Source organism: Anas acuta, chromosome 17 (genome assembly GCF_963932015.1).
Source record: "Anas acuta chromosome 17, bAnaAcu1.1, whole genome shotgun sequence".
In the NCBI taxonomy this organism is placed as follows: domain Eukaryota; kingdom Metazoa; phylum Chordata; class Aves; order Anseriformes; family Anatidae; genus Anas; species Anas acuta.
In genome coordinates, this window is record NC_088995.1 from 4,223,368 (window position 1) to 4,245,820 (window position 22,453).

Below are 22,453 nucleotides of genomic sequence, written 5' to 3' on the forward strand. Positions count from 1 at the left end.
TCGCTTTCCGAACAGCTTTATTCCATTGCAACCCTGTTTTTCCTTGGGAAATCAACCCCAAGGGCCATCCGGGAAGGGAAGAAGCGCAAAGTACTTTAAGCCTCTTGTGTTGAGCATGGACCAGCCACTGCCCAGCAAGCTCCAGCTTCCACAGCAGCTCGATGGCATGGCTGTGCTTGGCTGATGCCTGTCGGCCCTGGGAGGTGCACGGCTGTGTGTTGTGCCAAGGGGACACCCAACACATGCTCTGTGTGCCAAGGGCTCCTGTTGATACAAGCATTTCTCCAGGAAGGGCAGACCATGCGCATCCAGGCCAGCAGTAGGTCATATCCACTGGGCTTGCAGCTCTGCCCCCATCACATCTACCTGGAGGTCACTCCAGACTGAAGAGTGATCGTCACTGAGCATTCCTGATGTCTTGGTCAGCCCACTGTGGGTCAGCTGCTGCCTCTGTCTTACCTTTGGGGGGTTTTGCCTGCAAAATGAACAGGGACATGGTCTACGTACAAGTGGGCAGCCTAGGCAGGTGGTCTTGCTCTGCTCAGTCCCGTGCAAACAGATCCATTCCTTGAGACTCTAACCCAACCTGTAACTTGAGATTCAGACTGGAATTGTACAAAACTTTTTTCCTTGGTAGGATGGTGCAGCCCTAGGACAGTTTACCAAGGACCTGGAGGATCCTTGGAGGCTTCCAACACTCAACCAGATAAAGCCAAAGATGACCTGTGCTAGGGCTGGCAGCAGTCCTGCTCTGATGGGGAGTTTGGATGAGGGAACTCTGATCAGGCCTCCTGGTCCATAGTTCTGTGACTCTGGGATTCACCTGGGCAGTGCCAAGCCAAGCACCACGCACAACAAGAAAATCTGATGCTGAACTGCAGCATTGACACTGACATAGCTCCAGCACACTGTGAAGATCTACCCTTTTTCACACACAGTTTGGCCAGATTCAGTTCTGAAGAGGGTGAATAAATGTGGAGCTGGTTCAGAATTCCAAGCTAAAGAACAATTTAAAATTTTCCTGTGTAGGAGACTTGGGGAAGCCCAGGCTCCTGGCTGTGTCCTTGTGGACTCCTTGTTATTTGATGGGTTTCCCTGCAGTTTGGGCACCAGCTGGGTCCCCCTGTTTCCTCTCAGTTATCTGTTGTCTTTAATCTTGTAAGAGTTAAACCTGTGCCAGGTGCAGTTCAGACTAGCCACCGAGTTCCAAGAGCTGGAGGGAGGAGAAATTGAGAAATGCTCCACCTGGGCTTTCCCACATCTTGCAAACTGCCAAAGGGCAGAAAATAATTCAATCAGCTCCCAAAATTCACTCTCATTTCAGTTCTCCGAAGTTGCCCTGCAGCCTGTTCTTACCTCCTCGAACTTCTCCTTCCAGTAGAAGTCAGCCTGTGTATCCAGATAGAGCAGAACCAGGTCACAGACCACTGTGGCCTAGAGGAGAACACATGCAGGAGAGCAGTCAGCAGTGGATCATCGTGCAAGGCCCTCTGCCCATGGCACCCGTACAAGCCTGGCTGGCTGCCACTCCATGCTTGCCAGTCTCTCCCAGTCTGGCAGCACAGGGGCAATGTGTAAGTTTTCTGCTGCCCAGCTTCCCAGGCAGTGCAGAAAGGACCTTTCTGGCCCAACCTGCTGCCAGCAGATGCATGAGGTCAGGTCCAGTCACCTGGGCTGTGATGCACCGGTGAAGGATCAGGGCTGGCAGAGTGTAGAGCCATGGTCCCAGCCACATAAGGGACAGGACAAGTGGTCTTTTGGGATACTGTGTCTGGGATTAAATGGGCAGAAGGAGAGCTCAGGCTCCCCGTTACTCTGCCAAAGGGGAAGGGCCATGACAGCATGTGCCAGACAGGTCTAGAAGGGACTGCGGTGGCAACATCCATGCTGGAGCCAGACACCAGCTCCCTTTAGTAGAGAAGCTTGGCACTGCAGGCAGACAGGGGAAACGGCAGATGAGTAGCAAACCCTAGCCTATGGATCAGAGGAAAAGAGCATATTTAGCACTCACGGCTCCGAAGAACGCAATGCCAGTGCCAAAACTCACGGCAGCAGGAATTATGCTGAACTTCCCAGCCTGATGAGAAAGAGGGGGTAAAAGAGAAAGAGTGGGCAGAGAATAGTGAGAGGGCTGTGAGAAAAGCCAAGCAGCGTGCTTAAAGCCTACTGTCCTGCGAAAGGGGAGGTGCTGGAAGAAGCTAGGATCATTGCTCCATGCCCAACTGTAGGAGGCTGGCTGCTATGGACGTTATTCAAAACCCACCAGGCTGTGAAAGAAGCAACTGAAGCAGCTCATGATTCAATGGCAGCAGAGTGACCCACCTAACTGTGACCCACCTAACTCCTACAGGCACAGGGGGAGCCTTTGTCTTGCTGCAAGACTGCTACACACGGAGCTACACCCTACAGAACAGCAAACATCCCTGATGCGATGTGTCTCTCTCTGCTCAAATGGATCTGACACCTCTGGGAAAAAAAAAAAAAAATATATATATATATATATATTTGGGTACCTGTGTCTCTCCTGGTTATTTTCTCCTGCTCCACACTTTCCCTGACCTGGTCTCACCACCCAGAAATGGTGCACCCTGCCCTACAATCTATGCTTGTCTCTCCTCAAGTGAAAAGTTTCTCTTCACATGGGAGAGACCTTTGTTTTTTTTCCTGCTATCCTCCATCGATCAACCCAGAGGGAAATAAAACTCTGGAAAGAGGTAAAGAACTCACCAGGGTGAGGAGAAACACCACCAAAAGATGACAATAGGGCTCAGTGGCAGGAGGGAGCAGCAGTGAGCGGAGCAAGCAGTCGCTGCTGGTGAAAAGCAAGACAGCTCTGTGCGTGCAGGGTCTCCCAGCGATATGGTACCTGGCCGTGCACGGAGATGTCAAAGCGGATGCCGTAGAGTTTCATCAGGCTCCGGTAGGGCCGCCGCTGGGAGTCCCAGTAGTAAGAGGCCGTTCTGTGGGAGACACATTGGACAAAGCTCGGGAAACCACCACCATTCTGCACAGGGAGAGTGAGGGAGGAGGACTCCTGCCAGAGCCACATGATTCCCATGGACACTACGTGCCTGCGCACACCTCGTCTCCTCCAGCAGACAGGGCTGTGGGTGATGCATGTGCTGCCACATCTCCCAAGCTTGGCTTTGGCAGCAGGCTCACCACCCAGCTGAGGAGCATGGCACTGTGAGCAGCTCCCAGAGCAACCACGGCCAGCCACACATCCCTGCCTTCAGCCAGGTCATGGCTTGTGCACCTCCAAGCAGAGCTCAGTTATGAGGTCCCAAAAATGCCATGGCACTCTGCACCTGACAGACCCTAAGCTGGGTTACCAGCTCCCATTAGCCCTGCTGCTCTTGGAAAACCAAGATCTTGAGTGATTTTGCAGTGTGCTCATCCTAGGCACCCACGTGGCCACTGTCCTGGCACCCTCACCTGAAATTGTACCTCCTGTCCACAAGGATGAAGGAGTACTGCGGCTGGCACCGGGCACTGGGCTGATCCAGGTCACAGTTCCACTCGATGCGAATGCTGATGCTTCCTCCCTGCAGCACACCAACACACATTTTATTCCAGTGAGCAGAGATTTGCTGAGTTCTCTGCTGTTAAGGTTTTCACAGATCACAGAGAGTTCAGGCCATGCCGTTTGCATTTCAAGGGTCAGTCCAGCCTCTGCCTTACCCACACCCTTGGGAAATTTGCAGTTTTCTTCCATGTTTTAAGAGGAAAAGCACATACCAGCAGTGCGAGATCCCCAAAGGTCTCCCCAGCTGCCTCTACCACATCGCCGATACGGAACACGGGGCAGGAAGGGTTGAAAAATGGATCATATGTGCAGCTCTTGAAATAGGTGGAGTCGTTGGTTTGCAAAGTATTGGCCCTGAAACAGGAGAGGGAGAGAGATGTCATGGGTACAGCAGGGTGTGGGAGGCCACAGTGCTCTGCTGGGAGACTGAGGACACCCTTCCACAGGTCCCAGTGTCCCCGAAGAGTGATGCATGGGGGAAATGCTCCTGCTTCAGGGACACACAGTCATTGCCCCTTGTCAAGCCTAGGCTCCTTCCTCTCCCAGCTCCCCCCCCCCCCCACCTCTGCCTTCATGCTTCTTTCTTCCCCTGGCACCTTGCTCCCATGGTGTCAGGCACCCTGTGAGATGTAATGACCCAGCTCTAGCTCACAGAGGGACAGCAGGAGCAGTTCAGCTACTCAAACCATTTTTCTTGCCAGAGTAAGGCAGCACTGGGGCTGCATTTTCATCCTTCCTCTCTCTCCTCTCTGCCTGTACAACATCCCCTGCAGGAACCAGCCCCCCTCTCCCACCAATAAGGGGAGCTGTGCACTCAAGCAGGCAGTCAAGGAAGCATGCTGCTATAGAGGGTGAAAAACACTGTACCTGCTTATAAGACGAGGGAGGCAGACAACACTGCCTCAGGCTACGCTCAAGACAGGCTAAGGTCTCGTATTTAGATGACTGGTAAATCACAGCTCTAATGACTCCCTCAGCAATACATGCGCTTGCAGGGACTAAGATGCAAAAACATGAGGCAAAATGAGGCCTTGGGAATGACTGGCCTTCTCCTGCTCTGCTTGCTGTGCTCTAGACAGGTCAGCAATCCCTCTGGGGCTCCCCATCCCACGGCTCTTACATATGCAAAAACATATGCAGCCAAAGCAGCCAGCATTCTCCTGAACACATCACCCTGAACCTTCACTGCCCAAGCCACCACGGCCTCTTGGTACATCTTGCCTGCTCGGCTTCTGGGCAGACAAGCTCAGCACAGAGGCTGGACCATGCTGCAAACGCAGTCCCTGCTGAAGGGCATCGTACTTACTTGGAGAAGTTAAATTTGGTGAAGTTGACGGTGTTTTTTATAAAAAGAGTAAAATTCTCAGCCTCAGCCAGAAGAGGTTTCCTGGAAAACAACCACCAATGAACTCAGTTTTTGCACAGTGGCCAAGACATGTCCCCATTCCCCTCGCTCTACAGTTTCTTCCATGATCCCAGGACTTGGGCTACTATGGACAATTGCAAGCAACATTCTTGTGTGAAGTCCTCTGGGCTTAAATGACCAGTAGGTCAACGTCACAGGCAAAGACCACCCTCAGCTTGGCTACCTCTGGGCAGGTAGGATCAGGATACCAATTATGCAGACCACAAAAGGCAGAAATCAAAGCACTGCTCTTCAGACTGCTCTTGCCACCCGCTATCCTCTGACCCTGTACTGTACCTGGGCAGGGTGTTGTTCTCCACGGGGCACCAGCCATAGATCTCACAGGTGGAATGGGTTGCGTTGAACATCACACATTTTCCAGTTTTTATCCCTAGAAATGAGACAATGTGCATCATTTACCACTCTCTTAATGAAATGTTTCCTCTGCAGCTCCTGAACCACAAAGATGACCCTGGGATCTTCAGTGTTTTCCCCCATCCAAAAACTTTGCTGTGAAACTCTCCCTTCAAGGCCAGGTGGCTGTTTTACACAGACAAGAAACTGGGTGCTGCTGCTGACTTGGTGCCTGTCCAGCAGTGCCTTTCCTGCCCGGCAGCTGCTGAAGCCACCTACTCCCTGGAGGGAAACAACTTGCAGGGGGTAATCCGGCACACAAAGCTCTGTTAACCAACCTAAAGGTGAAATTTTTTAGGTGAACTCACATAGCTTTCTAATATTAATCAGCATGAAATAAAATCCAGGTTTTATTATGAAAGGAAAACCTGCCGAACACAAAGCACATTGTTTGCAATTCCAGCAGCCAACATCAAAAACAAAGCAACTCTATATTTGCTGCTGACAGCAGCTTTTGCCAGAACCACCTGTTCTCCTGGCAGTAACAGGTTTTGTCAAGAATAAATGGTTGGAAAGACCTTCAGCACACACTTACAAAAGCACTGAACTTGTGCAGTTAGGCACCTCTGTGAATCTGTTTAACGAGCATGAGGAATTAAAACTTTTTAATTATTACTATTATTTTTAGCAAAACACCCAGTACCATTGCCATGAACCACTGGGTTTCCCACGGGACAGTCCACATCTTCTGTGCACATCCCATCTAGCACAGAGGGGCTCTGAGAGAGACAGAACAGAGGTGCTGTTACTCTGCTGCGCAGCCAGTTAAGGCCACGCAGCCACTTACCCACATTTCTGTGCAGTTGCTCCTCTGTGCATGTTCCCAACACTTACAAGAGACATGCACCATTTCCAAAACAGCACCCTGGGCAGCCTGCAGGTTGAGGAGGGAGGCATTTCCAAAGGGCAATCCTTTCTGCCTGCCTGGGGTGCTCAGCGCTTCTGCCTTGGCAGCAAGGGAAGCCTTGGGTGCTAGCTCAGACCTCTTGGCTAGCACTGGGAACAAGCACAGTCAGGTTTGGGAGGACTTTTTTTGGGCAGAACCTAGAGTATTTTGTAAAACACCACCACAGTTCCCCCAGGGATGGGATGAAGAGTCCTCAAATACAGCGTAAGAAGCTTTACAGCAGAGATTGAAAGCTTCACCCCTACTCAAAACATCTAAGCATCTGAGACCTGCTGTGCATAAACTGTTGAAACTTCAGAGCTGAAAGGTTAAATAAAAAATAAATATTCTTGGGTACAGAATTACTTTACTCTTAATCTTTATCAGAAGCAACTGATGATTCCCAACTGCTGATTCTCAACAGCTGGACAGCCACACACCAGGGTCAGGAAGCAAATCAAATCTTGGAGAGCAAACCACCAGTAGCATAAGATGTGAGCAACCAGGGATAAGGCTTCTCCCCAAAATCCAACAACCGTCTCACCCTGAGGACATGGTCCTCCATTACATGGGACAACGTGACACTCACAAGCACCTGGTGCTGTAAGAGCTGAGCACAACTAGATGTGCTAAACACCACAATCTATGTGAAATGTTCCTTTAGCCTCAGAGCTTGCGTCTGGGCAAGGCTGACTAATGCCTTGTAGCTCTAAGGCTATTTTGGTTACCTTCATTAACCTTCAGAGCTCCTTGTAAAGAGAAGCAGAGGGTTTTCAGTCACTCAAAGCACTGGAGATCAGTATGGAATGCTCTCGCTAGGAGACATGCCACTGAGCTCAGCACAGACATCACCTTCTAAAAAACCCTCACCTGTGTGAGGGTGCTGGCTATGACTTCAGCATAAGTTCCCTTTTGTTTTGCAACTTGGGTAGTGCCAAGAACAAAATCACCCAGTAATACACACGTTGCCAAATGCTTATCAGTCAATCAGAACACACCTTTGTGTTAATTTGCCCTGCATCCAGCTGCACCTGCTCCCTGATCTGCCAGCAAGGAGTACTTTGGTAATTAAACTTTGCAGGAGGATCTGAATATTCTCAAAAGCTGCCACTGCTATATTTTCAAAGCTTTCCAAACAGACATTTCAGCTACAGCCTGAAAACCAGGACTGAGAAGCTACTGGAGAGAGAGCAACACAGGGTGAAGGCTCTCACAGGCATCCAGACAATCAACATCAGGATTAAATGCTCTGCTGTCTACCTGGCTGGCAGACTGGAAAAATAAGCATCCAGAAATGCCAGTGACCACCCACGCCAAAGCTCTGAAACACTCTATGGCACATGTTTTCCTCTGAGGACATCCCTGCAGCTATCAGTGCTTTGGGAATCCTCGAGCTGGGAGCCGCACAGCAGCCCACAGCAAAAGCCAAGAGGAGCATTAGGACAAACAGTGCTTGGCTCTGGCACAAGGGGACAGCAATGGCTTAGCTTAAAGAACATTTGCTCCTGTCTACCAAACAGGGTCCAGCCTGGGACAGTTGGCTGGCCTGAATCCAGCCTTACTGGGAAGATTTCTCTCACTAAATATATACCACTGAGTGACTGCTGATTGGGAAACCACCCAGTCCTTGTGTTCCATTCCTCCTAAGAGCAGGACACTATGATGAATAGATATTAGCACTGCAGTAGGGTATTAAAAAGGAAACAGAGGTGTCCATGGAGTGTGTGTTCAAAAGTATCACAGAAAACAGCAGAACAGAGAGGTAAGAGAAGTAAGTCTTCACGGTGAGTGAAGAAGTCAAGGACATACGTGACTGCAGGAGGTACACGGGTAACAGGAAAGTATTAGCCAGGGCGGGAGCGATGATGGTGCTGATGCTAGGACATATGGAATAAGGATGAGGCAATGCAGCGTCACCAACCTTCAAGAAGCCCAGACAGCTGCGGAGGACCCAGCAGCCCGTGTCCCTCGTCCTTCTGGTCTCAAGTGGTCCTGGCTGGACTGCTCAGTTACGTGCCTTGGTTCATGCAGGGAGGCGAGTGAGCGCAAACAAGCACGCAAAATTTGGAGCAACTAGAACATGGGAAATCAGCTGCGTTTGTCCCTTGTACACATCGCAGGCCTAGGCTACCCGACAGCACGGCTCATTTACCTCGGGGCAGGTGCCTTGGGCTTGCTTGGCTGTGGCAATGAAGTTGGTGACCAGAAAAACCACGTTTTCCCCCTAGGAGGCAAGAAGACACCTTCAGTGCTGCGTCGACACTGGTATAGTTTTCCAGGAGGCTTCGGAGCTTGCAATCCTTGCTGGCTGTGGAGCTGCTCCCTTCACGGGGCCCTTACCACAGCCTTGCAGTGCTCACCCTGGACCCACTGGGATCGGGACTGGGACTGGGATCGGTGCCTACCTGAGGAGGACTCGCATAATCGACCACATCCCAGAGCCGGCTGCTCGCGTCCTTGCTCCGTGTGACCGAGACCCCCTTCATCTTGGTGATGACTGAGACGTGAGGGGCTGCGTCCGTGTCCTGGTAGCCCCTCCGCACCACCAGCACCCACCTGGGGACGGGACGGTGCGGTGCAGTGAGCCCATCCCCGCACCCCAACCCGGCCACCGTGGGGAAGGAGCCGCTCGCCCTTACCCGAGCAGATAGCCCAAGACGGCGAGCTGCAGCAGGCGGTGCAGCAGCCCTACCCGCCGGTTCCGTGTCAGGGCGAATTTCTCCGTCTTGTAGTCCAGCAACCCGCAGCACAGCGCTGCCGCCATGGCAGCACCACCACCAGCAGCAGCAGCAGCAGCAACGCGGGGCCCCACAGCGGCTCACGAGATGGCGGCGGAGGAGCCCTCGGGCACCTCCGAGGCTCCTGGTGAAGCTCTCCGAGCCTCTCCCTGTCCTCCCGGCCCTCTGGCAGCCCCCCGAGCGGCTGGGGGGAGCTCGTACTTGGCAGCGTGCCGGGCCTGCGGCGTCAGCCCGGCCTCCTGCCTCCTGCGGCGGCCGCCGGGCACCGCCATCCCCCTGCGGCACCGGGGGCTGGGCCCGCGGGTGAGGGGAGCCTGGAGTGGGCCGGGGGTGGTCTGCACCTTTTGTCCTCTGCCCCGTTATACCCCCTTCCTGATACCCCATCCTTTATCTCTTCCCGTTACCCCCCCTTCCCGTTATCTCTTCCCATTAACCCCCTTCCCCCGTTATCCTCCCTTCCCCTCCCCCTTTCCCCTGTTATCCCTCCTTTCCCTTATCCCCCCTTTCCCTTATCCCTCCTTCCCGTTATCTCTTCCCTTTATTCCCCCCTTCCCATTATTCCCCTGCCCCCATTATCCCCCCTTCCTGTTAACCCCCCTTCCCGTTATTCCCCTTCCCATTATCCCCCTTTCCCCATTATCCCACTTCCCCCATTATCCCCCCTTTCCCTTATCCCCTCTTTCCCTTATCCCCCTTCCCGTTATCACCCCTTCTCATTATCTCTTCCCTTTATTCCCCCTTCCCATTATCCCCCCTCCCCGTTATTCCCCTTCCCCCATTGTCCTCCCTTCCTGTTATCCCCCCTTCCCATTACCTCTTCCCATTATCTCCCCTTCCCCTGTTATCCCCCTTCCCGTGTTATCCCCCCTTTCCTCATTATCCCCCCTTCCCGTTTGGCACCTGGCTTTGGGGAGCAGTGGCAGTGAGGGGGCTCAGAGCAGGAAGGCGTCTCCTCCCCGGGACCTGGAGGGTGAGATGTGCAAACATCGCTTTGGCACGCTTCCCTTGGGATCGAGAACTTTGCCTGGGAGCGTGCAGTCTCCCCTGGGGTGTCCTGCATTTTATAGCTCGAACCCCAACATTTTAAAGAATCACAGAATCCTTGAATGCTTTGTGTTGGAAGGGACCTTACAAGTCATTGAGTTCAAACCCCCCTTCCATGGGCAGGGACACCTCAAAGCCCCATCCAACCTGGCCTTGAACACTTCCAGGGATGGGACGTCCACAGCTTCTCTAGGCAACCTGTTCTAGTGTCTCAAAACAAGAAATTACAATCATTTTTAAGTGTGCACATTGGTTCTTGTTGGCTACTTCTACCGAGGAAAGCTGCTTTCAGTGTGCATGGCATTTTGGTCATTTGGACCACAAAAAGGGCACGGCCTTTCCTAGTAATTTTTGATATATCCATTTGCTCTGGTAATTTTATTTCATCTGCAACAGTTCTGAGCCTCCGTCTAGTTCATTTCCTGTGTCTGATACCCAGGGCTGGAGAACGTAACTTGAGTAATCACAAGATCATTGCAACACTTCTGTTTAATTCTAGGGATTTTTTTTGAAATGAAAAATTTCCTTTGATATTGGCTGCACCCAAGCTTCTTACATGTGGAGGTCAGGAGTCAGAGCAGCCTGCGATAAACAGGGGGTGCTCATATTGGCTGTGCACACAGGCTGCCAGGTAGAAGTGATGTCCAGAAAGGCACACAGGCTAGGGTGTTTTCCTCTACGTCATGAATATTGTCAGTGGAAGCATTTTTCCTGATTTTTATGGAAGGAGGTCTTAATTCACAATTGACAAGATAAATGAAAGCTCTTAAATGTAAGCTGTATTCAGCATTTGCTTTTCCAGTCCATTTTTAAATTATTTTGGAAGGGGGATCTTTTTCCAAATCCTGCTGATTGCTTTGTGAAATCCCCCTGATCCCTGCCAGGCTAAGAGCTGAAACAGGAAAGCTCACCAGAGCTTCAGGAACCTGGTGAAACCGTAAATGACCCACTGTGAGGTTTTTGTTGCAGGGTGCCAAGGCCTTAGCTCTTTCCTTGGTGGCTGATACCTCCATCATCAAGTTAGACCTGGGTGACAACTGGCTGCTGGGAGAAGGGGTGGCTGCAATTGCAGAGATGCTGAAAGAAAACTGCTACATTTCAGGTTTGTATTATCCTTCCTGCTCTTCTTTGGTGCATCTGTTCCTGCTGTGCTGTAGAGGAGGAAATTGTGCTGGGTTTGTGAATTTAGCCAATCCCACTATATTGGTGACTGCTTTTGTGAAACGCGTAAGGGAATTGAGGTGCTGTTTGAACAGTGAGTGTTTAAAACTGTGGTGCTTTCTCACCTTTCTCTATCTGTGTCTGTGGGTCTGTATCTGTCTTTATTTTTGTGAAGTTATGATTTCATTACTGGAAGTTATGATTTAACTGCCTGGAGTCAGCTCAGTCCTGTTCTTCCTGCAAAGAGTTATCAGGAGAAAGAGCAAATTTTTGCTTTGGTTGTGGATCAAAGGCATGCACCTGAAATTTAGACCATTCAGAGGTTATAGTTAGTAATGGTTAAGGCTCTGTAAGTAGGATTTGCAGGATTGCCATCGAGGAAGACAGCTTCTAAGTAGGGACAGGTGAAAGAGAAGCACATCTACACTGAATCTCAAGCCTTTGTTCAGGCAGCAGCACTCATCTGCTCTTCCCAGAGACCCTTCATGTCTAATAATTCTGTGTAACTTGGGAGCAAAAGCAGAGCACTGCTTCCTCATAGTTAAGTCTCATTTGGGCAGTGCTGTGTCTAGAGATCTTGTTTTCAGTCCCTCCTTTTCCAGGGTCAATATTCTCCCCTTTCATAAATTAAGCAGCCACTCGCAGTTAAACACGTGGCCAGGGAGGAGGGTTCTGTGCCAGCTCTGCACTTCTGACTCATTCTGTGTTCATGTGTGGAACATGAATGAGGGCTATTTCTTAGGGACAGGTTGTGAATTGAAAAACGAAGTTCTGTTTTTCCTGTTAAAATACTGTGTTAGACCAGTTTTCATCATTCTTACTTTCTGAGCCTGACACTACTTCTGCCATTAAAGGTCAGGCACCTTCCTGACAACTGTTAGGGAATGATTTAATGATCTGATAATGTTTTTGTTTTTTTTCTTTCCTCAGATGTCAATTTATCTGACAACAAATTGGGCACTGAGGGAGCTAAGGCCCTTTCTGCTATGCTTCTAGAAAACAATACAATTGTGTCCCTCCAGCTCTCAGGAAATGAATTTGATGACCATGCAGCAAAGTATTTAGCAGATGCCATCACAGCAAACAGCAAAGTGGAAATTCTTGATCTGAGTTACAACAGGTTTGGTGACAAAGCAGGTAAAGTGCCGTCTGCGTACCTTGCATATAGAAGGATGCTACAGAAGTTACCTCCAACTCTGTCTGTGATGGAAACAGGCTTGAAAATGGAGAAACTGAATTTCTGCTCTCCCATGCCATATCCCATGCAGTCTGTCAGATCCATGTTCTTTCTCCCCACACCTGGTTGTGTTTTTTTGTGAAAAAACCCACCGTGTTCTCTCCACCTACTGCTTTACAATCATGTATCCTCACACATCTCACCTGATGTAGTCCCCTTGAAGATCCTTCATGTCTTCTTTGGCTCACAAGAGAGGAAACAACCATAATCCTCATCTCTTCTGGTCACTGGGAAGACACCAGCTTTTCACTTGGGTTCTTTTTATTTTTATTTTTATTTATTTATTTATTCCCTTCTCATTATTACCTTGAAGGCTGCAAGGGCTGCTTTTCTCTCCACTCCTGCTGTCCATTCTGCTGACCTCCTGCTGCCTTTACAGTCAAACAGCTCTCCTGCCTTCTGGTCTTCAGGCACGGCCATGGCTTCTATTTCTTCTGTGCTTGTTGCTGACCTCATTTATTTCCTGCTCCATCAGGTGCTTGCAGAATATTTACTGAGAAAGTCTCTTCAGGTTTCAGAGCTTGGGGTGTGGTTAGAGAACAGAGCTGGCTTCTGTGTCACCCGTTGGCTGGAGGCCAAAGCTCAGGAAGCAGGAGAGGCTGTGGGAGGCTACCTGTTACTGGGTTTCAGCTTTCAGAGTCCCATCAGGCTGGAGAATGAGCAGTCAGCTCTTGGAGCATGAGCAGAAGATCCTGGCTGTTGCATGGTGGTTGGATTTTTCCTTCACAGGCTACATTTGCAGCCTGTAGTCAGAGAACACATTCACTTTATTGCCTGACAGCTTCTACTTGTGTCTATGGTAAACAAGGTATAAAAGAAAATAATATGTTCTAGCTCTAATTGCCTGCCCAAAGGTAACACAGACAGTTGCAGAAATATACCTAACCTAAGTCAAGCTTCCTGCTTTGCAAAGCAGCTAATTAGTTTAATTCTTAAACTGTTCAACACCATATATTTTTCTTAAGGTGAAGCTCTTGGAATGGCAATAGCAGAAAACATTGGACTAAAGGAACTTAAAATCAGCTGGAACCATTTCCATAGCGAAGGGGCAGCTGCTTTGGCCAGAGGCCTGGGGGTAGGAAATGGATTTCTCTCCTGTTTTTAAATTCTGAAATCTCACATGAAGCTTTATCTGTTTTAATGAGTGTGAATTTCATCGTGTGCTGTTTGCATGATGCTGTTGTCTGTCTACTGGCCATCTCTGATCTGGGATCATACACACCTTGAAACTAAGGGAGTAAAATTATCCATTGTTTATTGACATATTATGTTTCCATTTCTCTATTTCTATTTCTCTCCCTTTTTAGAGTAAACATTATTGTAATGAATGTTTTGAATTGTTTCATTGCACTTCTGATTCATAAATCAGTACAGAAATTGTTTTTTTATTCAATATACAGTTTTATTCTACTAAAAAAGAGTAATTTCTCATTAAAATAAGAAACAGTTCTTGTAGTCTCTTAGGCTGAAAGGGGCCATTAAAGTAGTTTAATAATACAAATCACATGTGCCATCCAAGGACTAGTGCAGCAATCCTCCAACTGCTGTTTGGACAATAGGAGGGATAGTAGTCCGCAGAAATAGTCTGTTCAAGCTTGCATCAAGCAACAGGGAAATTTTAAGATTTTAAGTTGTATGATTATGTCAAACTACAGGCAAACATATTCCTCAAGGTGCTGGATGTTTCCTACAATGGTTTTGACAACAGTGGAGCAGCTGCCTTGGGGGAGGCTCTCAAAACCAACAATGTACTGGAAGAGCTCAACATTAGGTGAGTCTGACTCTGGTTCCTCTCCACATTTTCTCCCATTTTGCACTGAGATCAAATGTGGTGAGCAAAGCCTGCAGCAGCCATTGGTATCTCCTACGCCAGAGAGTAATAGGTGCGTAAGGCCGGGGGAACACCACAAAATGTGAGTGCTGCTGGTCTCATCCCAAATGCCAATTCCTATCCTTAAGCTTGTGGTGCAATAAAATCTGATCTGTGTTACTTCTTCTGCCATCTCCAAGTTGCATATTCCTTGGCACCAGTTCTGCATCAGCCTCGCAGTCCAAAGACAGGAGATACTTTAAGATTGGTATGAGAGGCAAAGGATGGGATCAAAATTTACAACAACGAAACTTACAACAAGAGAGAAAGGAATGCTGTAACTGGTAGAGGGGCCTTGATGAGATTATTGATCAGTTATGAAAAAACAGCTTGTTAGAACCTGCAGAAATGAGGCTTAAGAGCACGAGAGAAAAATCTTATGCTTGGAGCAGGAACTGGACCATTGCCTCTGTTTTCACATGACTTGTAGGCAGGCATGCTTAGGACTGGATTGCTTGTGAAACAGCAATGGAAGCCAGGCAGCCAAGAAGCTGAGATCTCAACAAGTTCATAGTCATTAATATGACAGGTGGAAGTTGTCGCAGCGAAGGAAAAAAAAAAAAAAAAAAAAGAGGAGACAAAGATGGTAAGAGGAAGGCTGTGGTGCAAGCTTGTGTTTATAGGAGTGTAGCTATGGAGAGTTTAATCTAATTAGAAATGATTCTGGATGACAATAACATGACGGAGGAAGGCTGGAGCAGGAGGAACTGTGCAGAGTATCAAACCCTGCAGATGGGTTGACAGTTAACCATTTTGTGAGAGCATAGGGTTAGCGGGCATTTCCAGGCTCCTGGAAAGTAAAGAATATCTGATTTAATGAGTCATGAGCGAATTGGCCTGACTGATGAAACTGTTTAGGAGAGAAACCAAAGGCAGTCAAAGGGATCCAGGTGGTTTGGGGAGGAGCAAGCATTGAAAGAGAGGGGGACAAAGTATGAATATTGAATTTCTGTCTCTGTTGGTCCGTGTGCCCAGCCATGCACGTATATGTTGCCTATTTTGCATATATTGCTTTGACACAGTCCTACATGACATCCTGGTCTCCAGATTGGAGAGATATGGATTTGATGGATGGACTGTTCAGTGGATAAGTCGTTGGCACCCAGAGAGCAGTGATCAACGGATTTATGTCCAAGTGGAGGCCAGTGATGAGTGGTGTACAAGTGGTGTTCAAGACCAGGTTGGAGGAGGCCCTGGGCAACCTGATCTAGTGGGTGGCATTGCTGTCCATGGCAGGGGGATTGGAACTAGATGATCTTTAAGGCCCCTTCCAATTCAGACCATTCTATGATTCTATATGTTTGTGTATTTGCCTACTGGAAATACATGGTGAGCCTCACCACTTGTTGAACCTGGGGACATGGAGACGTGGCAGCCATGCCTCTATCAGGCTGCTGGAGTTGGTAACTCCTTTCCAGTTCCAGCCTCCCAATACATGTATTTATTTGGATCATCTCAGCGTTCCTTTTGTCTGTTTTTAGCAATAATCATATTTCAGTGGAAGGAGCTCTGCGATTTGCAGTTGGCCTGAAAGAAAACAAGACTCTAAAGACTCTCAACGTAAGTAACTTTCCTATGAAGGTATTCGAGCCTCTTATGTGTGTTTAAGTATCACTGATGCATCCATGTCTTGACTTGAAACCTCCTAGAGCAAACCCTCAGCAAAATCAGGGAGCCACTTGCCCCAGCCCATCTCCTCCCGTGTTTCCCTGCAGTTTCCTCATTGAGACAGAGCGCTCATATCCAGCAGTTTCTTCTGTGAACAGAGATTTCTGTGAGCTTGCCACGGTGTGAACCACAGCCTGTCCTGCCACATTCAAGCATCGTCAGTGCCCTTTCTCTGCAGCTGGACCAGCAGCAAGGCTGTGCTGATGTGGGGGCTCCTGGGCTGTGGCTACTATTCCTCTGTGCATTGCAACACCATCCTGTTCAAGGGTGGACTCCTGGGGGTGTCTGTGTTCAACTAGGAGCCATTTCTGCAGCCTGTGCTCTTTGAGACATGGAGCTCGTGTCTCTTGCCCTTTGGCCGTGAGGAGGCTTTGAATGTGTGACTGATGGTTGGCTGCTGCTGTGGGAGGGTGACAAGCAGAGCTTGAAGAGACAAGTTGAAGCTTCCATGGTGACAAAGAAAAACATGTTAGGGAGGAGAAGAGGTGTCATACATCCTGTCGCTGTTTCTTTTCAGATGATCAGAAATCCCATGCAGAATGAAGGCTGTTGTGGGGTCCTCAAAGCTCTCCAGGCAAATCCTGGCACTGGTGTGGAGATCCTGGATCTGCCAGTAAGTGTTACACCAGGAAGAAGAGGGAGGGGAGGGAAGAAGTTGCATGTGCAGTATGTGAATGACAAAGTGCTGCCAGAGGGATTCTACCTCTGGCATTGTTGTAGGTCAGTGAGGACCCGGAGTGGCCCCCAGCTTGGAAATGTGGACACGTTGGTGTGTGCCTAGGCCCCACTTAGCATGTGTGTAGCAAAAAGAGGTGCATGAATGCACCAAACTGGGCATTACTCAATGCTCTGGGCATTCTTCTGGGCATCTCAATGCAGGGCTCACCTCTCAGCACAAAGGTGGGAGGAATCTGGCCTTTGAATTCAGAATTTCTCTGAGTAACCTGAGCTCTGTTTACTCTGATGATGCAAATAGTTTCAGAGGCATTTCTGTTCTATTTTTCATGAAGCTAAGCTATGGTTGGACAGGGCATTTCCCACCTTTATCTGCCTTAGTTCGTTGTCTTTCAGTAGTGCTGTGAGGAGCTTGCACCCATATCTTTCTTTGATTCCTGTGCTGCTTCCATCATCACCTTAGCTCTTGTGCTTCTTGCCAGAGAAGGGGAGCAGGATCCTGCTGCTCAAATTTCATACCTACCCATAATGTGGTGGTGTTGGCTAACAGTCTCAGATCTCACAAGATTGTGGTAGAATTTTGTATTTGGGTTAAGAGAGCACAGAATATGTTGCAATATTTTATTTTATTTTATTTTATTTTATTTTATTTTATTTTATTTTATTTTATTTTATTTTATTTTATTTATTTTTAATTTCATTTTATTTTATTTTTAATTTCATTTTATTTTAATTTATTATTTTTTTTTTTTTTTCCTGAGGGATGGTAAATCATAACATGCACTTGCTTACCTGCATTGATTTTCCCCTCTAGGACATACCTGTGAGCAAAGAGTTTGCAGAGTTGTGTGATGCTGTGAAAATACTTTTTCCAAATCTACTTCTCAGACATGGTGGAAACACAAAGTTGCAGAGGAAGAGTCAGTTGAAGGTCGAGCTTCAGACTCAGATGCAAGTGGTGGGTAATTCCCAGAATACAGTGGATTAACGTGAGTCTCTTTGGGACTGCTTTAGCACGTCAGTCTAACATCCCAGTACCACTAACCAAAGCTGTGACATAGGAATGCCCTGGGGTACTGCTGAAGGCAGAATCTGTGGAATTACTGGCTACTTCACCATGGTTGTCACTTGGAACTTTTTGTATCTGTTTAAGATTTCTGCTGTGTCCAGCTCTGAGTCTCTTCTAGCACATGCGAGAACATCTCCATGGATGAAATTCCATGGCTCCTCTTTACATAGAGACATTTCTGCATAGAAACGTTTACCGTCTTACCATCTATCTTTCTATCTAGAGGCGTTTGTCTGGAGCAGCTGGCAGAACACAACGTGCCACAGCTGCTGCTTGTGGCTGCTGTTGTTTAGATCCATGGCCCACTGCAGTGGGGTCTGCACAGCTCGAGAGCGCGGTGTGCTTACGTAGCAAGTAAAGTCCTGTTCAGAGATGTGCTGTGAACAGATGCTTTCTGTCTTAGGCTTGTTCTCCTGCTATACAGCCAGGATTGCTTTTGCTGAATTGGCTGTCAGATGCACTGGTGACTCATTTTCAGCTGCCTCCTAGTGCAGTTCCTTAACCTTATGAGGAGCCCATACTCTCCAGGGTAAAGACCCTTTCCTAAGTCATGACTGGCCTTGTTATTTCCTGGGTTTGGGGTGGCAGAGATGGGTTGTGAGTGCCTTCAGGAGCAGCATGTGGTGGGAGAAGAGTCACAGGGTTGTGCAGTTAAGCTGGGCTTAACTCTCCCTCTCCTGGCCTCCATGAGAAGTGGTTTCATGCAGCAATTTCTGGCAGCCTGGGAGAGAAAGTTGCTGAGGACAGTCACACGAAACCATCTGGATGTCTGGCATGGGCTGGAGGTGCAGGTGGCCCCCAGCAGTGTTCAGTGCCACCTTACCCTACTTATGGCTGTACAGCCATATACATTATCATTGTCTTCCTAATTTCCTGAAGGTTTGCAGGCATTGTTGGCAGAGTGTGTGCACCAATGTTGGCTTTATTTGGGTCTCCAGCTAGGCAAGCCTTGTCTGTCCCAAGGTGTTTTAAGGTTTTGGTTTTCTCTGCAGCTAACAGGCTGACTGATGAGGTTCAAGGCAGTGCTCTCTTGGAGGGGAGCAGTGACACCTCCCTGAGAAGGCAGCTCACTAAGGCAGGGGCTGGAATTCAAGGCTCTTCTGCCAGCCTCATCCCAGAGTAGCTGGCTGGTGCCCTGTGTTTTGCTTTGTGCTTTTTTTTCCCTAGAACAGAAGCATTTTAGTCACCTTGCTCACTTTTGTATTTCATTCACCTAAGGAACGTGCCTACCAATGAAATTTCACTTCGTGTTATTTCTCAGTTGAAGATGAGTTTTAACTTTTTTATCTGGAAATTTCTCTATGCTGTTACTATTTGCCTTATGGAAACTGTCCTATACATGCACACATTATTTTACATTTATGTATGTAATACATCACATCTGTGCCTTGGACTCATAAACTGTTCATACCACTTGGAGAGGTCTCTTGCATGTTTTAAGTTCTGTAAATATTGTTTGTTTCTAGAAATTTCATAACTATCCTGGCACTCCCTCAAGATTAAAATTCCATGTGTTGAATTAGGCATCATTTAATGTTTCTCTTAACTCCTTTGCACCTAGCCATTTTTATACTCTCCAAAAGAGGGATGCAAGTTCAAATAATATAAAAAAAAATATGGTAGGTAAAGAATTCTTATATGCCAATTTATTTCCTATTTACCAGGTGGTGTAACAAGAGAAGATCCCTTAAAAAATCTCAGGTAGCAGTTCAGTGCCTTTATAGTAGAACAACAGCACTGCTGCCTTTTTGTAACCCCCTGACCCCATCAAAGCACAGAGGTTACAGAAATCCATGTCAATGGGCATTAATGATAGCTTCTCCTTAATTCTTGAGCAGCTTTTATTTTGATCAGTGTCAGTTTGCTGCCTGGCATCGCCTTGCACCTCTTCACCTCTCTGAAGGCTCAGCAAGCTTGTCTTCTTGCAGTGTTCTGGCGTTTCCTCAGCTGCCCAATTGTTTCTGGTAAATGGGTGTGAAAGCTCCAGGGAAGCTCACTGGCCAGTTCCATGTGAAACACCTCTGGTGCAGGTCACGTCAGTGATGACAACATATTAAGATATAGTAGATACTAATAAACATCATTGTTAGTGGTGATAGAGTACAGGAATCTGAGCTTTTCTGCCAGCACAAAAGAGTTTTTTTGAGTGCTGCCATCTCTTCTGCAGTATTCCCTCTGATACTTTCATCCAGTCAGGGTGACTGCTTGCCTGGGTGCTCTCCTAAGTACTGTGGAGGTAAAAAGCAGGTCAGGAGCAGGGAGGGATTTGTCAGGTGTGCTGCCAAGCAGGAAGGCACCTTGTTTCATGTCCCATTGAGCATCAGGGCCCATGGTGCTTGGTGCTGCCCTAAAGCACTTCCAGTTTGGTGCGGGAAGCTAGGCAGGGGCAGATGGGATCGAGAGAAATCTGTTGTCCTTCCCAGCATGGGATCAGCACCCTGCAGACCTGGAAAGCATCTGAGAGACATTTCATAAGCTGACAAAGCTGTCATCGCCCTGAGGAGCGATGGCTAGTTTGTTACCTAAATCTCCCTTGTGACAGTTTAAGTCCATTGCTTCTTGCCTTGTCTTCTGTGCAGATGGTGAATATCGGTCGTTTTGTGGCTGGGAGGTTGGAGACAATGGTTGCTGTATGAAGGGGAGCCTCTGTGATGGGACCATGTTGTACTTGCACTTAGACAAATCGAATGAAAATGTCTGCACCATGTGGCGAGACAGGGAAGAGCTGTGGCCCAAATGCAGCCTTGTTTGGGGAGCTGCTGAGATGCAGGCTGCTGAAACACTTCCGAAATGCAAGCACAAACCTTCTGCAATGCATTGGGTGCCCCTGGGCTCAGCAAGCCAGCTGCTTGTGTTGGTTGCCAGCACCTTGTGGAAGGAAAAGGGGGACAAAGACACCCGTGGTCTGTGCCACCTATTTCAATGCCCTGCCAGAAGAAGCAGGTTTGCTGCTCTTAGGAATGAAGCATGGTGCTTACCTCATCCTCTGGCTGTGTTTGTTAGAGGAGGAGGAGGGGAGGCTCGTGTGGAATAACAAGAGGATTACTTACAGCCAGCCTTAAACGAGCCCTGCAGCTTGTGTGTGCTGCTTGCAGAGCTGCGCTGGGGGCTGGGAAGTGACTTAACCAGGGCACTGAGCCGCTGTGTGTCCTGGGCACCAGCCCACCACCCTCTTTCAGCATCTGGGGCTCCCTTTCCCTTCCCTCCAGTGTGGACAGGGTCTGTAACCGGGTCAGTGCTGTCTCTGAAGGAGCTCTGGGATGTACCTGCGACTTGCTTTGCTGTGTGGCATCCCTGCTCCTCTGTGGCTGTGTGGGCAGCAGCAGTGAGCCTGTTTCTTTCCAACATTCACCAGAGCTGTCCCTTTCAGTCATCTCTGGACATGGCTGGGGCAGCCTGGGGCAGGACACCCTCCGACAGCTGTCTGAACCTTGGCAGCATCTCGGGGCTGAAGGAGACACCACCTCTGTCACAACGGTGAAATCACCCTTTCCCAGGTAAAGCAGCCCTGGCACCACTTTTCTCCCTAGTACCAAAAGCCGTATTATTCCTGATCTGAATTTACATTTCCCCTTGTCTTCTTCCATCTTCTTGTACGGCCTTCCCTCTTTTAACTTCCTTTGCAAACAAGCAGTGCCCTGCAGCTCCCACGAGCCCTCCTACTTCAGCAGTGCCTTCTCCCTGCCTGCTGCCTCTGCTGCAAGTGGGGATGATCCCCCAAGGATCCCGTTAGCCCTCTGAGCAGAGCCTGGCCATGGACACGTGCTGAACTGCTTATGCCCCACGACCTCTAAAGCCCTTTCAGGTTGCCACAGCCCTGGCACTGGTCCTTATATCTGACCTACATACTTCACTCTGATATATTCGAGTTAGACTGATTTACACCAACTCCAGCTAGGCTGAACAGACCATTGCCATGGGTCTCAGAAAAAAGTGGTTTTCTTTTTCCTTTTCTTAATTTTCTTTTTCTTTTAAACAACTAATCTGGAGGAAGATACTGCCATGGAAAATCATATCACCCACTGTAAAACAACAAACTCCTCCCTCCCCATGCCCTATGAAAGTGAATTGTGAGCCACACGTGGGGGTGGTTTGTTTTCCAACCTGTGTGGGAATACAGAAGGGGAGCTGACATCTTTTCCATGATTTCTGATGCACCTGCACCCAGCTGATGGCCACGTGCTGAGCCCCGCTGAAGGTGCTTGCCTGGCCACATCTCAGAGCACTGTTGACATGCTTTGGTTTAGATTTTTCTCCTGCTGATACAATTTTAGGAGCATTGTGGGAGGGCTCCGTTGGCGTCAGTGGCTGCTGACATAAAAACAGGCTTTGCTGGTTTTGAGCATAATTAGGTAAGCAATTTAAAATCAATTAATATATGTTCTGCTTCTGTCCAGGACACATTAGTACAATAGGATGTCGTATGGGACAGATGAACTGACCAATTCTGAAATCCTCTGTAAAAACAAACAAAAAAAAAAAACAACAAACGAATGTGCTCAAGAGGGCATGCTCTCCTCCCAGGCTGCCACTAATTACGTTTTGATCCTTTAATTCCCTGCCAGCTGCATCCACGTCACTCCCTGATGCCTGCCCAGCCCATGCTCGTGCGCAGTCCCCACAGCCACACGTGGCTTTTATGGCTCAGCACAACAGGAACTGTAAGCGCTCTGCATTTTTACAAATAAACGTTTTTAACTAGGTTAAGTAGCAGTGGCTTAGTGGCTCCTTTGGCATCACTGAGGTCATCACAGCAGATG

General features: G+C 48.5%; 2 protein-coding genes across 8 annotated transcripts; one reads left to right on the forward strand and one right to left on the reverse strand.

Moving 5' to 3' along the window:
• On the reverse strand, window positions 1–9,001 carry P2RX6 (purinergic receptor P2X 6). Of its 6 annotated transcripts, none has more exons than XM_068701141.1 (12): window positions 8,871–9,001; window positions 8,637–8,787; window positions 8,384–8,455; window positions 5,989–6,064; window positions 5,229–5,322; window positions 4,833–4,913; window positions 3,739–3,880; window positions 3,436–3,545; window positions 2,867–2,960; window positions 2,012–2,077; window positions 1,357–1,434; window positions 1–475 (listed from the first exon to the last, which is right to left on the reverse strand). In XM_068701141.1, exons 1-12 carry the CDS (start codon window positions 8,993–8,995, stop codon window positions 398–400), a joined length of 1,167 nt encoding a protein of 388 aa, XP_068557242.1. In that variant the 5' UTR covers window positions 8,996–9,001; the 3' UTR covers window positions 1–397. The 6 variants fall into 6 exon arrangements, with proteins under 6 accessions (XP_068557242.1, XP_068557244.1, XP_068557246.1 ...); XM_068701140.1 differs by lacking the exon at window positions 1–475 and adding an exon at window positions 718–1,269; XM_068701143.1 differs by lacking the exon at window positions 2,012–2,077.
• LRRC74B (leucine rich repeat containing 74B) lies at window positions 8,994–22,403 on the forward strand. 2 transcript variants are annotated; one of them, XM_068701138.1, is made up of 9 exons: window positions 8,994–9,272; window positions 10,983–11,115; window positions 12,105–12,311; window positions 13,377–13,486; window positions 14,067–14,182; window positions 15,763–15,841; window positions 16,467–16,562; window positions 17,439–17,582; window positions 21,064–22,403. In XM_068701138.1, exons 1-9 carry the CDS (start codon window positions 8,994–8,996, stop codon window positions 21,172–21,174), a joined length of 1,275 nt encoding a protein of 424 aa, XP_068557239.1. In that variant the 3' UTR covers window positions 21,175–22,403. The 2 variants fall into 2 exon arrangements, with proteins under 2 accessions (XP_068557239.1, XP_068557240.1); XM_068701139.1 differs by lacking the exon at window positions 21,064–22,403 and having other exon boundaries at window positions 17,439–19,215.
• The last annotated feature ends 50 nt before the right edge of the window (window positions 22,404–22,453 follow it).

What these genes read in the sequence shown, in the direction of transcription:
- P2RX6 (XM_068701140.1), bottom strand. Translation starts at nt 8,995, where the DNA reads ATGGCGGCAGCGCTGTGCTGCGGGTTGCTGGACTACAAGACGGAGAAA. An exon ending in CCCAAGGCACCTGCCCCGAG is followed by an intron (nt 6,065 to 8,383) that starts GTAAATGAGCCG and finishes TGTCTCTCTCAG; the next exon opens with AGCCCCTCTGTGCTAGATGG. An exon ending in ACATCTCCGTGCACGGCCAG is followed by an intron (nt 2,078 to 2,866) that starts GTACCATATCGC and finishes CTTTCTCATCAG; the next exon opens with GCTGGGAAGTTCAGCATAAT.
- LRRC74B (XM_068701138.1), top strand. Translation starts at nt 8,994, where the DNA reads ATGGCAGCACCACCACCAGCAGCAGCAGCAGCAGCAACGCGGGGCCCC. An exon ending in AGAAAACTGCTACATTTCAG is followed by an intron (nt 11,116 to 12,104) that starts GTTTGTATTATC and finishes TTCTTTCCTCAG; the next exon opens with ATGTCAATTTATCTGACAAC. An exon ending in CTGGAAGAGCTCAACATTAG is followed by an intron (nt 14,183 to 15,762) that starts GTGAGTCTGACT and finishes GTCTGTTTTTAG; the next exon opens with CAATAATCATATTTCAGTGG.